Source organism: Canis lupus, chromosome 26 (assembly GCF_048164855.1).
Source record: "Canis lupus baileyi chromosome 26, mCanLup2.hap1, whole genome shotgun sequence".
NCBI lineage: Eukaryota > Metazoa > Chordata > Mammalia > Carnivora > Canidae > Canis > Canis lupus.
In genome coordinates, this window is record NC_132863.1 from 26,118,770 (window position 1) to 26,135,563 (window position 16,794).

At 37.4% G+C, this 16,794-nt stretch overlaps 1 protein-coding gene across 2 annotated transcripts in view; it reads right to left on the reverse strand.

Annotated features, from left to right (window-relative positions):
• Nucleotides 1–16,794, reverse strand: part of TRPC4AP (transient receptor potential cation channel subfamily C member 4 associated protein) — a 69,088-nt gene that overhangs the window by 21,326 nt on the left and 30,968 nt on the right. For both annotated transcript variants that reach the window (XM_072800645.1, XM_072800643.1), the window contains exons 7-8: nt 12,760–12,967; nt 5,541–5,726 (exon numbers count right to left, since the gene is read on the reverse strand). In XM_072800645.1, the coding sequence (XP_072656746.1) occupies nt 5,541–5,726; nt 12,760–12,967 (394 nt within the window). The remainder of the gene's footprint in view (nt 1–5,540; nt 5,727–12,759; nt 12,968–16,794) is intronic.

The window sequence follows — 16,794 nt, forward strand, 5'->3', positions numbered from 1 at the left end:
CTTTTTTTGGGGGGGAAGGGGGGGTAGCTTTCTCATTACTAATTCAATCTCTTGTCATAGTTCTGTTCAGATTTTCTATTTCTTCTGTTCAGATTTTCTATTTCTTCTCAAGTTAGCTGCAGGAGTTTTCGTCTTTCTCATCACTGTCCATTTTATCCAGGCTGTTAATTTGTTGGCACACAGTTGTGTACAGTATTCCCTGAGTCCCTTCTATCTTTGTAAGGTTGTCATGTACCCTCTCTTCCATTCCTGGTTTTAGTGGTTTAGATTTTTTTTCTTCTTTCTTTCTTTCTTTCTTTCTTTCTTTCTTTCTTTCTTTCTTTCTTTCTTTCTTTCTTTCTTAATCAGTGAAGTTAAAGGTTAATTTTGTGGACCTCTGCAAAGAACCAATTTCTGGTTTTGTAGCTTTTTTCTATTGTTTTTCTAGTCTCTATTTCATTAATTTCTACTCCAATTCTATCACTTTTTCTATCTGCTTGCTTTGAGAATATAGCTTGCCTATTCTTTTTTCAATAACTTGAGAAAAATTAGGCCACTGACTTGGGATTTTATTTTTTCCGTTTTTTAAAATGTAGGCATTTATAGCTATATATTTCTCCCTTAGCAGGTTTTAGTTGCATTCCTTAAGTTCAGTATGTTGTGTCCTCATTTTCATTCGTCTTAAAATACCTTTTAATGTTCTTTGTGATTTTGTCTCAGAACCATTGGTTATTTAGAAGTTTATCACTGAATTTCCGCATGTTTCTAACATCTGATTGCTAATATCACTCCACTGGGGTTGAAATACATGGTCTGTAGAATCTTTTTTTTTTTTTTTTTAAGATTTATTTATTCATGATAATACACAGGAGAGAGAGAGAGAGAGACAGAGACAGAGACAGAGAGAGAGGCAGAGAGACACACAGGCAGAGGGAGAAGCAGGCTCCATGCAGAGAGCCCGACGTGGGACTCGATCCCGGGTCTCCAGGATCACACCCTGGGCTGAAGGTGGCGCTAAACTGCTGAGCCACCTGGGCTGCCCCATGGTCTGTAGAATCTTAATCCCATTCCCTTTGCTGAGGCTTTTAGATGGCCTTGTGTATGGTCTTTGCTGGGGAATGTTCCATATGCACATGAGAAGAATATGCATTCTACAGGGGTTGGGTGGCATGTTCTATATGCATCTAGTTAAGTCTAGGTGGTTTACAGTGCTGCTCAAGTCTTCTATTTCCTTCTTGATCTTCTGTCTAGCTGTTTGCTCCATTATTGAAAGTGGGCATTCTAGTCTCCAACTATTACTGTTTAACTCATTATTGCTCTCTTAAATGTTAGTTTTTGCTTCATTTATTTTTGGCTCTGCTGTCAGATACATGTTTTATGTTTATAACTGCTATATCTTAACAGACTCACCCTTTTATTGTTATAAAATAGCCTTTTCATCTCTGATGACATTTTTTTGTTTTAAAGTCTCTTTTAGTATTAGCCACTCCAGCTTTCTTATGGTTGCTCTTTGCAGGGTGCATCTTTTTCTATCCCTTACTTCAACCTATTTTTATCTTTGAATAAAAAGTATGCCTTGTGGGGGCTCCCTCAGTCAGTAGAACATGCAATTCCTGATCTTAAGGTTTTGAGTTTAAGCCCCACATTGAGTGTGGAACCTACTTAAAAAGAAGAAAAAAGAAAAAAAGGGAAAAAAGAAAAGAAAAAGTATGCCTCCTATAGGCTGCGTACAATTGGATCTTTTCTTAAAATCCAATATGGCAATCTGCTTTTGGGATGAACTGCTTTTCTCCATTCATATTTAAGGTTATTAACAACAGTTGAATTTACTTCTGCCTTTCTACTTTTTGTTTTCCACCTATCTCATGTGTTTTTAATTCCTCTATTTCTCCTGTAACACTTTCTTTTGTAGTAAGTGAATATCTTCTGGTATAAACATTGTAATTCCTTTAATGACTTTCTCACTGTATTTTAAAGTTACTTTCTTTGCAGCTTCTATAGGGTTTGCCACATACATCTTAACTTGATAAATCTTTTCAGATTTATACTGAGTTCCTCTACAGCTCTATTCCTTCTCCCCTTTTGTGCTATTACTGTTCATGCATACTACATCTACAGACGCTAACCATTCAACAACATATTGTATCATACACTGCGTACATTGTTATACAACAATGTTGTAATTATTACTTTATATAATTTTATGTCTGTCCACCAAGCTGAGAAAAGAAAGTAAATATTACTAGAATTTGTTATACTGACCCTCTTATTTACCATTTTGGTTCTCTTCATTGATTCCTATTAATTCAAGTTACCATCTTGTATAATTTCCTTATTGCAATACAACTTTAGTCCCACCCAAGCTCCCACAACTTTGGTTTCTCTGTGCTGTTACTGTCAAGTGTATTACTCTGTTATGTCACAGATTCAACATTATAAACATATGGTTTTTACATAAACACTTTTTTAATTTGTTAAGGAAAGGAGAAGAAATATGTATTTATACTGTCTTTGATGATTATGTAATTACCTTTACTAATGCTCTTTACTGTTTTGTGTATATTTAAATTATTGTCTGAGGTTACTGCTTTCAGTCTGAAGAATTTCCCCTGGTATTTCTCATAAGGTGAATCTATTAGTAACCAATTCTCTAAGTTTTTATCTAGCAATTTCTTTATTTCACCTGTGTTTGTGAAACGAAGTTCTGCTGTTGAGAGTTTTTCCTTCAGCACTCTGAACATGGCATCCCACGGCCTTCAGACCTCTACTATTTCCAGGAAGTCAGCTATAAATCTTATGAGACATTCTTGAAAATGAAGAGTTGTTTTTCTCTGGTTACTATCAAGATTTTCTCTTTGTCTTTCAGTATTTTTATAATGATGTGTCTGGGTGTAAATCTTTTGAGTTTAGGCTACTTGCGGTTCTTTGGGCTTTTCAGATAGATACATTAATGCTTTCCAAGTTTGGGGAATTTTCAGCCACTATTTCTTCAGATATTCTTCCTGCTCTTTTCAGCAAATTTTTCATTCTAGTTATTTATAGTTTAATAACCACAGAACTTCCGTTTAGCTCTCCTTTATATCTCTTTACTGATATTCTCTATTTGATGTTGTCACAGATTCTCAAGCTGCTCCTACTTCTTTAAGCATAGCTTCCTTTAGTTCTTTGACCATCCTTACACCGAGTGCTTTGAAGTCTCTGTTAAATCTGGTATCTGGACCCTCCCACAGCCAACTTCTGTTGCCTGCTTTCTCCTGTGTCTGGGCCATGCTTTTTTGTTTCTTTGCATATTTCATAAACTTTATTAAAAACTGACATTTTAGGTAAACAATGCAGCAACTCTGGATACTGATTACCCTTCCTTCTGTTCAGGGCTTGTTATTTCTTTGTTCAGTGACCTGGCTAGCCTATTTCAATAAAACCTATTTCTCGGTGGGCTAGTCAGGTCTTTGTTGTTTTGCCTCAGAATGTGCAGCTGTAGTGTGTTTACAGTCTCCCTGGATGAGTGTTTTAGTAGGGCTTTCTATGGCACTTTCCTTGATCTCTCTGTTAAGATTTCTACCTCATCTGGTATGGAACCCAGCTGTCAGACTCCACTATTCCTGGCTGAATGCTCTACTTTTGACAATGCCTTGGGGCATAAAAAACTCCAAAGTCTAATCCAATTAAAATTGGGCAAAGGTAGTTTTTTAATCTGAGGTTTATTTTGACCTCAGAAGAGCTCTGCTAAGTTGTATGTCTGGTTCTTGCTGGTAAACTACCCAGCCTATGGTTTAACTTTGTTCTCATTTAAGAGTGAACAGCCTACTTTTATTTGCTTGCCACCAAAATCTAGACTGTTACTGAGAACACTCTTAGGTTTGAACTTCCCTACCTTCTGTTCTTGCCTCTTGGCAAAATCTTGGCACCACTACTCTGAGAGGGTCAACAGACACTTAGTCTTCTCAACTTCCCTCTCTCCCTGGATGGAATCTCTGTCCTACAGTGAGTTGGGGCAAGGGCAAAATGGTCAGAAAATTCTTGCTTGCCAGGCCTAGAACATAGCTTGTGTACTGAGTGTAGCACAGAGGTGGGAGGGCGGGCAAGGGAAAGGAGCCCCTCGCATTATGTGAAATAAGTGAATTAAATGAAATAAGTCGGAGAGTATAATAATATCTCTTATATGTGGAATCTAAAAAAGCTAACTCAGAGAAACAATAGAATGCTGGTTATCAGAGGCTGGGAGAAATAGGACAATAGTGGTCAAAGGGTACAAACATTCAGTTATAAGATTAACAAGTTCTGGGCATCCAATGTACAGTATGGTCGTTATAGCTAATATTATTTGAATGATGCTAATAAAGTGGATCTTAATGTTCTCACCACAAAAAAGAATGATAATTATGTGATGGGATAAGGTGCTAATGCTATGACCGTAATTATTTTGTAATATATATCAAATTAACATGCTATACACTTAAACTTATACAATGCCATAAATCTATTATATCTTAATAAAGTTGCATTGGGGAGCCCCTGACCTGAAGGGTACAGTCATCAAGAATTCAGCCTCTCCAACTTGGAATTGGAGGGGCTGAGAAAAGCTGGTAGGTCTGCCCTCCTCCTCAACAGTGAAATATCATATTCCTTATTTGGGAATCATGTCCTGTTGAGGGTTATCTTTTTGGCCACATCTGCTTACAGTGGAACCTCCAACAAGCAAAACTTCAAATGTCACAGACTCTCAGTGTTCTGAATTTTAGCAGATTATCTTAAAGATTTCCTTGTTTACTGTATGCTCTTAGAACAACTTCCATAGAATTTAAATGGATTTTTTACAAGATTTTATTTGTTTATTTATTCATGAGAGACACAGAGAAAGAGAGAGGCAAAGACATAGGCAGAGGGAGAAGCAGGCGCCATGCAGGGACCCCGACGTGGGACTCAATCCCGGATTTCCAAGATCACACCCTGGGCGGAAGGCAGCGCTAAACTGCTAAGCCACCCGGGCTGCCCTACATGGATGGTTTTTGTTGTTGTTTATAGGTTTTGTTTATAGTTGCAATGGGGAGGTCCACAGAGCTTCACACCCTGCCATCCTTGAAATAGAACTCCTCTTCACTTTTACAGTGAGAATTCCTGGGTTTGTACAATCTGACCCCATCCTGCTGGCTAGGATCAAATGCTTCAGGGTTGAGCAACAGACCCAAGATGGGCCAGAGCCCTTTACCACGAAGCTATTGATGAAACTAAGAGCCTACTCATTAGAACAGTGAGAAGAGAACACCAAAGAACCATGGAGAATGAAGAGGAGACATGGAAAGGACTCTCTGAGTTCCTAAAAATGGTCTGGTTATTGGATTCAGCCAGTCCCTTCTCTCTGCTTTCATATCCACTGAGAGAGTTCAAAGAGGTTTCTGTCATCAGCTTTCAAAAGTATCTTAACAGTTATGATCTAGGACTTCCCTAAAGAAATTTCTTTGAGCAAATTTTAATTAATCCTCCTTGGAAAAGAGGTCAAGAATGGCTCCAAGGAGTCTAAGGGAAAGGTCCCCACCTCATAGAAAACGGACCCCAAGTACCTTGATTGTGCTCGGATTCCTCATTAGCCACTCGCATCAGGGCATCCAGCACCAAAGCATTGTCTAGCCATGTGTACCACTCCTCCAACTCCTGAAGGAAACTAGCTGTGCCTGTTGACTCTGATACCTTTCGAGTTGCAAGCTTGCAAAGCCGCTCAACAAAGCCAGGGATGCTGAGAAGGGCCGCTGCCAAAGAGAGAATAAAATAGTGCATTTTCAAAACAGAAACCAGCTCTAAAGCTCTGAATAAAGGGCCTGTTCCTTACCTGCATGATAGGAATGATTTTTAATCTGACAGTAGCTAGTCAGAGTTTCCTTTCAAAATGAAATGCTAAGCCAAGGTAAAATAGTACTTAAGTTACAGAAACAAGTTCAATAGCAGGTGCAGGGAAATAGGCTCTCTTACATCTACTGGAGGAAATATAAATTGGAATCACTTTAATTTCTTAAACCTGTATGTCTTTGAGCCAGGAGGTTCGTTTCTGGGGATTTCCTGCAAAGAAATAACCAATCACATGTACAAAGATATTCACTGATGTGGTTTCTGCAACAGCAAAATGGTAAAGATGATCATCAACAGCATGTCTGTTAAACACAATAAATTCCACTACAATAGAATACGACAAACACTAAGAACAAAGACATATATCTTTACATAGAGTGACTCAAAAAAATGTTTAAATCTACTTGCTAGAGAAAAAATTACTAAACAATACTGGCTTAAACCCATTTTCTTTAAAAATTTGCTTCTTTAAAATATGCACAGAATATACATATAAACAATGAAGGTTTTACAACAAGATGTTTATGTGGCCATTCCTGAGTAAGAGAGGATATAAACGCTATTAAAACCACTTCTCTCTAGTTTGATTTTCCTGTAACAAACATGTACTAGCAGGAAGAAAGGAGGGGTTTTTTGTTTGTTTTTTTTTTTGTTTTTTGTTTTTAAGGTAAAGAACGAAACTGAATAATCACCCAACTCTTATTTTCTCTAATCCCATTTTGGTCACAATAGTAAAATGGAAATTCTGATCAGCATAAGAGAACATAATAAACTGAGGAGGCAGGGGAATGCAAGTGGTAGATCTTTGATCTATCATTTAACCTTCTTTAAAAATAAGGACTAACATCTCTATGTATTTGCTTATACATGTATTAAATTTTCCTGGAATGACAGAAAACACCAGTGGTTGCCACAGGCAAAGAGAATTAGGCCACTGGAAATAAGAGTGTGATGGAGAAACTTTTCAATGAATGCCTTTTCGAATCTGTAGATTTTTTTTGAACCATGTGACCGCATTATCTAACTGAATTAATAGGTACTTCATAACAGCAAGATTTTACTATTAATTTGGGGGGTATAATATGGTGTCAGGGTTATTTTTAACAAGAGTCACTATCTTGTGTAAACACTGCAACATATGCAGGTTAAATTTCATGATATCTGAGATTTACTTCAAAATAATTCAAAGTAGAGTAGGGAAGAGTGAATGGGGATACAGATAAAGAGGTACTGACAGGTGAAGCTAGGTGATGGGTAAATAGGTATTATTATTATTTTTTAAATGTTTTGGTTATTTTTTTAAGATTTTTTTTATTTATTCATAGAGACACACTGAGAGAGAGAGGCAGAGACACAGGCAGAGGGAGAAACAGGCTCCATGCAGGAAGCCCAACATGGGACTCGATTCCGGGTCTCCAGGATCACACCCTGGACTGGAGGCGGCGCTAAACCGCTGAGCCACCCAGGCTGCCCAAACAGGTATTATTATAATGTCGTATGTGTCATACGCATGTCTCTGTGTGAAGAATTTAAATGAAAAAATTTTAAGTAATATTCAAAAGAATATTAAAGATTTTCAAAAATAAAACTACAATTACAACAAACTAATTAGTTATGATTATACAAAGTCATATAAATTCAGTTCCAGCACAGAGCTCAGCAAATAATCTTAACCCCCTTTCCATCCTCTATAAATTAGTGACTATCATGTCTGACCTCATTTTTTTAAAAAAGCTAATTAAAACTATATTAAAATTAGCTTTTCCTCAAAAAGTTGGACACAAGGGCGCCTGGGTAGCTCAGTCAGTTAAGTGTCTGCCTTCAGCTCAGGTCATGATCCTGAGAACAATGTCCTGGGAACAATCCCCATGTCTGGCTCCCTGCTCAGTGGGGAGTCTGCTTCTCCCTCTGCCCCTCCCCTCTGCTTATGCTCCTGCACAATCTCTAATAAATAAATAAAATCCTTTTTTTAAAAAGTTGAAAATAGAATTACCACATGACCCAGCAATTCTACTCCTAAGTATATCCCCCAAATCACTGAAAACAGGTGCTCAAGTACATACACATACACACATATTCACAGCAGCACTACTCCACAATTGCCAAAATGGGGAAACTCAAATGTCCATCACCAGATGAATGAATAAACAAATTGTGGTATGTACAAATAATGGATATTATTCAGCCATAAAAAGAAATGAAACACTGATGTGCTACAGCATGGATGAACTTAAAAAACATCATGCTCAGTGAAAGCAGCACGATACCAAAAGTCACATACTGTAGGATTCCATTTCTAAAATATCTAGACAACAAGAAAGCAGGCAGTTGCCAGGGTTGGGGAGAATGGTGAATTTCAGCTATTTAATGTGTACACAGTTTCCTTTTGGGGTAATGAAAATTTCTCAAAATAGATGGAGATGTGCTTTCACAAACTGTAGACATACTAAATGCCACTGAATTGTTCAGTTTATTTGGTTATGTGACACTCACTTCAATTTAGAAAAAATACATGGAGATAGCTTTTTTGTTTTGAGATATCATTTTTCACTTATTGGCTTGAGAAGTTTAAAAAAGGTGTTGTACTGGGAACAGCGTATAGAGTGGGGGAAGATGAACCAGTAAGTTCTTCAGAAGGTTAACCTGTGAACATCTATCAAAGCTTAAAAGGGAAATATCTATCTAGCACATCATACTCCAAACACAAGGCTATTATCTGTAGGAACAAAGATTTAAAAATAAGCCAAATTTCCATCTATCAGGGATTGGTTAAATAAATTGTGGTATACCCAAATATTAGAATACTCTAGCTGTAAAAAGGAATCACATAATTCTATATGTACTGGAATAAAATGCTGTGCAAGATAAAGTAAACAAAGGGCAGAATGGTGCCTATTTTATACTATCATCTATACAGATAGGGAGAAGCCAATCTCTTTCCCTCCTCCATCCCCCTGACTGGACATGTACAGAATTTCTCTGGAGGGACATGTGAGAAAATATAAGAGGGTGCCACAAGGAAGAAAACAAACTTTCTACGATAGACCCATATATATTTAAGAAACTTTAGATACATAGTACTTTTCCCCAAAAATAAAGAGTGGATTCTATATGAAAATCTTTCCAAAGCTGGATTTTTGCTCTCAAACTCTTTTCTGCAAGGATAAATAGCTGCAGTTTCTCTATTCCTCACAAGACAGTTCCTAAGACCTAGTCTTCCTACCCTGCACACTCAACACAGCCCCTCAGATGTGAACTCCCCAGCATTCAGGGTTCTGGGATTCCCACCCCCACCCTGGAAATTCCTGCACCTTTGTGAATCATTCATCTCTTGAAAAAGTGATGAAAAGCTAGGGGATCTCTCCCCAGGAAAAAAAAAAATCATTGGCCCAATTATGCTCATCAAATTATACACAACCTCAGGGAACTGGTACCCAGTGTCACAGTGTCCTTGTAACTCGCACAGCCTTACTGACAGTGATCACACACTATGGTTAATGTTATACTGGTTGACAACTGAAACACCTACAACTTCTGAGAATTTCTGCAAAAGCAAACCTTTTCTCTCCTCATATTTGTAAAAACATCAGTATTTTGAAATATTCCCGTAAACTTTCCTCCTCAGTTTTGACCCTACTTTCCAGCTGAGAGGATTCTGAATTCTGTCCTAGCTCACGTGTTACAAAAATAAGCAACTCTTAGCTTAGGGTCACCTATAAATTGATAATTATCTGGCCTGTGACTTCATCTACATCTCTGACTAAATTTTTGAATGATTTTTTCCCCCCCAATGAAACCATCTGTTCCCATCTGAATGAAAAGAAGAACAACTGGTAATTCTGAGAAATCCAAAAAGGGCTCAAACATTTTTATTATTATAGGATCTCCAGGAAGACAGTATAAATCATTATTTTGCTGGGCAAGAAAACAGCCACAGTTTATTCAAAACAAAACAAAAACATGTCCACTTTCCATACTATTATGGACCAAATTGTGTCCCCTCTCTCAAATTCCTATGTTGAAGCCCTAATTCATAATATGACTGCATCTGGATACAGGCAGGGCCTTTAGGGAGGTAATTAAATGGGGTCATAACAGTGGGCCCTAATCCAATAGGACTGGTGTCTTTATAAAAGAGGAGGAGGCACCAGGCGTCTTTTTCTCTTTGTACATACAGAGAAAAGACCACCTGAGGACACAGTGCGAAGGCCAGTCCACTGCAAGCTAGAAAGAAAGGCCTCACCGGAAACCAATGCCAACAGCATCTTGATCTCGAACCTCTAGCATCCAGAATAGTGAGAAAATGAACTTCTGTTTTTTAAGCCACCCAGTCTACAGTATCTTGTTATAGCAGCCTGGGATGATTATTACACATGCCTCTATTTAAAACTATTTAGTACTGGAGTTCAATTAAGGCATGACAACACTGAGAACTAAGATCTTTTCTCACTGTACTTGTGATTTAATTATGTTCACCTTGACCTTCCCAGGGCATGTGGCTGGAGAAAAATGTGTGTGGGGTGGGGGGCAGGGAAACAGAAGTTATGGTCAGAAAGCTGGGAAAGGTCAGACCCTGTACATCATGTGCTAAAATACATTTATTAAAGCTTTAACCCAAAAGCTACAAGCAGACATCACATATAGATTATCTCATGGGTCAGCCACATAGGTATACAAGTGAACTTAGACATTTTATGAAGACTATTTTTTTTAAATGCCCAAATTAAAGAAATCTGAGTTTAGGGTTAACTCTCTGTGAACTAAAAGACCAACTAGCTAAAAAACCTCCAAGAATGATGGGCAATGCTAGTTTCACTTAAGGCAGCTTACAAACAGGTATGTGAAGGTAATTGATACCAACAGGATAAAAATAATCTTCCAGAACAGATTCCTTAAATGGGAAACTAAGATGAAAGTGACTCAGTGCCCCCAGCACACACAAGTATCCAATGACGAACCTTTATGACCCTCAGCTTCCCAAGCTATGCAATGGTGATGCTAATCTCTTTTTCATAGGGCTGCTTGGAGGAGTAAATAAAATCATTTCTAGGTAATGCAGTTAGCTCAATGTTTGCTACAAATGTGACCTTTTGTCAGTTTGTCTATTTTTTATTTTTTAAAGATATTATTATTTATTCATGAGAGACAGAAAGAGAGAGAGGTATAGACAGAGGCAGAGGGAGAAGCAGGCTCCATGCAGGGAGCCCCATGTGGGACTCGCACCATGAGCCAAAGGCAGACATCAAACTGCTGAGCCACCCAGGCATCCCTGTCAATGTGTTTAAATCAGCTTTAAGGTATAATTTAGTCATAACAAAATTCACACGTTTTTAGGAATGTATATTTTATGATTTACTAAAATGAGTACTCCTTAAAAGTCATAAGAAAGGAGGGAGGGGAAGAAAAGCCTACACAGACCAAGGTAGGCCTTGGATCTATGGATTCAGGAAGGAAAACCAGCCTGGAGGGAACCACCAACCTGGGTCCACAGAGTTCATATAGTTCTGTTTTTACATATGACTAAAACATGTAAAATTTTATTAATAACCTAGAAATACAGTCATGACCATCTAGTGTTCATAACTAAAACCAGAATGTTCACCAAGTTAACAGAGGATTCATATTCAGTATTTAGAAGGGAGGCTGCTGTGTAGCACTTAGCAATTCTACAGAGCTAAGCCCGAGAAATCACATATCCAGTCAACTGGACTTCAGAAACGAAGTATTTGTTTTCAAAGCATCCTCAGGGCTGCCACAGGATGATCATCACTCTCTATTTCTGCTTTTTAATGCTAAGTTTTCATTATTTCACCTTGGTTATTCAGTTAACCCAACATATAGCACAAAGCTATATGTTGCAGGCTGTTCATGTTCAAGAACGAGCTTTTAAGACACATAAATATTTTAGTTCAAATGTGGATCATCTATACTCTTACAACGAAAACAGATATATGCCAAATCTCCCCCAAATCTGCTTAGACCAGTATAGAAATAGAAAAAGTTCTCTTGCTACCAAAAAGCAATAGGTAGGGAAGTAATTAACATACTCACAGGGTTCTAAAATCAAACAATATATAAAATAATACATTAAGAAGTCTTACTTCCACTGCTGTCATCTACCTCATTTCCAGCCACCCCCAACGGGTAACTATTTTCAGTTTCTTGTGCCTGCTTTCAGTTTATGCATACTATATGTGAACAAATATTCCCCCGTCTCTGCTTACCACACCAAGTATCATACTATACACACAGCTCTGCATTTCCCTTTTTAACAGTAATATATCTTGGAGATATTTTCCTGTATCAGTACACAGATATTCATTCTTTTTTCTTAAAAATTATAAAATTTCCCATTAGATAAATATTCTAGAAATTAAATAGTCTTGTTTCTGGTCTTTTGTTACTACAATTTTGCAATAAATGACCTTGTATATATCACATCCTATATACCTATAGGATAAAGGCCCAGAAAAGGCTTAGTGATCAAAAGGTATGTGTATTTGTAATTCTGATCAACAAGGTTTTTTTTTTTGTTTGTTTGTTTAAGAGAGAGAGAGAGATGGTGCGGAGGAGAGGGAAAGAGAGAATCTTAAGCACACTCCATGCCCAGTGCAGAGCCAGACATGGAACTTGATCTCATGATCCTGAGATAATGACCTGAGCTGAAATCAAGAGTCAGACGCTTAACCAACTGAGTCACCCAGGTGCTCCTGGTTCTTAACTTTTTTGAGATTCTGAATCCATTCAAAAATCTGATAAAGGTTATGGACTTAGCCTCCTAAAATAATGAACAGATATACACAAAATTTACATACTCTAAGTGGACCCTAGGAGCTCTCACATAAATCAATCTCTAGGGATACTGAAAGAGCAGATAATTTATGAAAGGGTCTCAGAGCCACAATCTCAAAATTTTGAAAACTTAAGAGACTTTACCTTGGTTGATTTCAGCTGCAGAAGGCCCCAAGCTCAAGCTCTTCTTCTGCTGAGCATTTTTGGCAAGTAGGGTGTGCTTGTCATCATTCCCTGTATCCATCTCTGAAATGGTAACAGCTAGAATCCGGCAGAAATTAGCAAGCTGCTGCTGATCAAAATTGGATACTAAAGAACTCAGATTGGGGACTTCATCTAGTCGGATCATTTCCTACAAGAGACACAAATGAAACAATCCGCATGTTCAGTTCATTTGAGACTGGATGTGTCCTTCCCTTTGCATTCCCCTAAGAATGGGACTTGGTGCCAAACCACTTAGGTCCAAATCCCAGCTCTGCAAACTACAGCTGTGCAAACATAGGTAAATTATGAAACTTCTCTAAGTCTTTGCTCAACTGCCAAATGGGACTAACATACCCTTTAGGACTGGTTGAGGGTTAACCCCTTTGAATACCACTGTTCTTATTTCTCTACCTCTGCTCATATGGGTCATTCTGCCTATCTAAAAAAGAAAAGAAATGCCTACCACACAAGTTTTATCACTCATAAACTGCCATTCTTCCTACAGATGTTTTCTTTTTAAGAAATAAAATTATTTTTTTATTTTTTTATTTTTTTTATTTTTTTTTTAATTTATTTTTTTATTGGTGTTCAATTTACTAACATACAGAATAACACCCAGTGCCCGTCACCCATTCACTCCCACCCCCCGCCCTCCTCCCCTTCTACCACCCCTAGTTCGTTTCCCAGAGTTAGCAGTCTTTACGTTCTGTCTCCCTTTCTGATATTTCCCACACATTTCTTCTCCCTTCCCTTATTTTCCCTTTCACTATTATTTATATTCCCCAAATGAATGAGAACATATAATGTTTGTCCTTCTCTGACTGACTTACTTCACTCAGCATAATACCCTCCAGTTCCATCCACGTTGAAGCAAATGGTGGGTATCTGTCATTTCTAACTGAAGGCCCTTGTATATTCCTACTTAGTTGCAGTCCCATCTCTCCCACCAGAGGTAATCATTATTTTGAACTGTATTTATTATTCCCATACATGCTCTTATAAATATTTCCATAAAAATATATGGTATTAAAGCAAAGGAAGCCACCAATAAAACAAAAAGGCAACCAACTGAATGGGAGAAGATATTTGCAAATGATATATCTGATGATGGGCTAATATTCAAAATATATATAAAGAACTCACACAATTCAACATCAAAAATAATCTGATTAAAAATGGACAGAGGACCTGAATAGACACTCTTCCAATGAAAACATATAGAAGGCCAACAGACACATGAAAAGTTATTAAACATCACTGATCATCAGGGAAATGCAAATCAAAACCACAGCGATATCACCTCATATCTGTCAGAATGACTAATATTTAAATGACAGGAAATAACAGGTGTTAGGATATGGAAAAAAAGGGACCCTTGTGCACTGTTGGCACAATGTACCACTCTCTATGCACTCTCTATGGAAAACAGTACGGAGGCTCCTCTAAAAATTAAAAATAGAAATACTGTATGATTCAGATATTCCACTACTGGGTATTTACCCAAAGCAAACAAAAACAACAATTTGAAAAGATATATGCACTCCTATGTTTATTACAGCAGTATTTATAATAAGCCAAGATACAGAAGCAACCCAAGTGTTCACTGATACATGATGGATAAAAAAGACATGGTTTTACATATACAATGGAATATTATTTAGCCATAGATGAGATCTTGCTATTTGCAACAACATGGTTGGAGATCTCTCTCTCTCTTTTTTTTTTTTAAACTCATGAGAGACACACAGAGAGAGGCAAAGACATAGGCAGAGGGAGAAGCAGGCTCCCTGTAGGGAGCCCAATGCAGGACTCAATCCCAGGATCTGGGATCATGACCTGAGCCAAAGGCAAATGCTCAACCACTGAGCCACCTAGGTGCCCCACAACATGGATGGATCTAGAGAGTATAATACTAAGTGAAATCAGAGAGAGACAAATACTATATGATTTCACTCATATGTGGAATCTACAAAACAAATGAACAAACAAAACAGAGAAAGTCCCAAATACAGAGAACAAACTGGTGATTGTCAGAATGAAGCAGACTGGGGGAAATGGGCAAAATAGGTCAAGGGGATTAAGAGGTACAAACTTCTAGTTATAAAATAATTAAGTCCTGGGGATGAAAAGTACAGCATGGGGAATATAGTTAATATTATACCTTACTTTTTAGTCAACACTGGGATTTTTTTTTTTTAAATTTAGGTCACTTCAGACAAGTTTTTTTTTTTTTTTTCTAAAACATGTATTTATTTTTAAGTAGGCTCTAGGCTCAATATGAAGCTTGAACTCATGACCCCAAGATCAAGAGTCACATGCCATATCGACTGAGCCAGCATGTGCCCCTTAACACTGGGATTTAACTACTCTGATAGAAGTAGCTAATTCATTCATTCTTCACTGTTTTACTCCACAATGAATTTAACGATTCTTTTAAATTTATATATACATATATATATACACATAAAAGAACATATATGTGTATATATGTATGTTTAGGTAGACTATAATTTTCACTATTAAACAACATTGCAATAAACATTCTTATAGGAATTACTGTGTAATTCTCTCAATTACTGTGTATGTGCACAGGTAACCAATTATCTAGAGTAAGCAATAGCAGGTGTTATTTTATTTTTTTTTTTACTTTAAGAAGAGTATTTCCGAAGTTTCAATATTAAGTTTAATATTTGCTGTAAGTTTTGTTATCATATTAAGGAACTTTCCTTCTATTCCGAGCTTTTGTCATGAATAACTACTGGATTCTACAAAATGCTTTCTGTTACTTGGTTATATCTTTTTTTTTTCTTCTTTAAAATCTGCAAATGTTGTGCATTACATGAGCCTCTCTGCTTTTGAAACATTCTTATATTCCTCAGATAAAACCTACTACCCTACATCTCAATAATTCACTTTCACTGGACTAGGTATTTATCACTGCACTTATCACAGGACCTTGTAATTACCTATTCCTCCAACTATTTCCAAATAAACTCACATTGCCTTGAGGGAGAGGTATGTCTTACTTTCTTTCCAGAGCCTCAGCACATAAGACTTGGTAAAGTAAGGGTCTCAGTATATGTGTGCTGAATAAGTGAATTATTCCTAGAAGCCTCCACGGCCTCCACTCTTATTTCTGGTAATGAAGAACAGGAGTTTGCTATGGAGGGGGTATGTGGGAATAGCTTCTTCCACCTTTGCCTTCTCCTTCACCAGGACACAACAAATGTTAGTTATTGTTATTAGAGGAAACTGTAACTTTCAGCCTTGTTCCTCTAGCCCTGTCTTAGTGTATGGGTCACAAACCAGGTCCAATAGCCCTCCAACCCCACTTTGTGTTATATTTTAACACTTAATACATACAATATATATTATGAAGTATAACCAAATGAATAGCTGTGTGTGTCTTTCCTATCACATCTTCCTGTCTCTCTGCCAGAGGTAACCACAGTCCTGAATTTTATTTAGCCTTATATGAGTTTGCTTATTTCAGAGCTTAATAAAAATGATATACTAGAGGCGCCTGGGTGGCTCAGTCAGTTAAGCATCCAACTCTTGATTTTGGCTCAGGTCATGATCTCAGGGTCATGAGATCAAGCCCTGCACTGGTATCTCCATGCTGATTGTGGAGCCTTAAGATTCTTTCTCCCTCTCCCTCCGTCCCTCCCCTGCTTACACTCTCTCTCTAAAAAAACAAAACAAACAACTATATAGTCTTCTGCAACTGACTTCTATCAATTTCTATGATTTAGCTACGTTGTTGCCTGTAGTAACAGCTTATTGACTTCCACTACTCTCTAATATCCACTATATGATTAGAGAACATTTATCCATTCTCCTATTGATGGATTATGGACTTGGTTTCAGTTTTTAACTCTGAAACAATAATATAAGCATTCTTGTGCATTTCTTGATGTACATGTGCAGAAGTTTTTCTGGGGCAGTGGCTTCCAAATTACATTGACAATGTCCAAG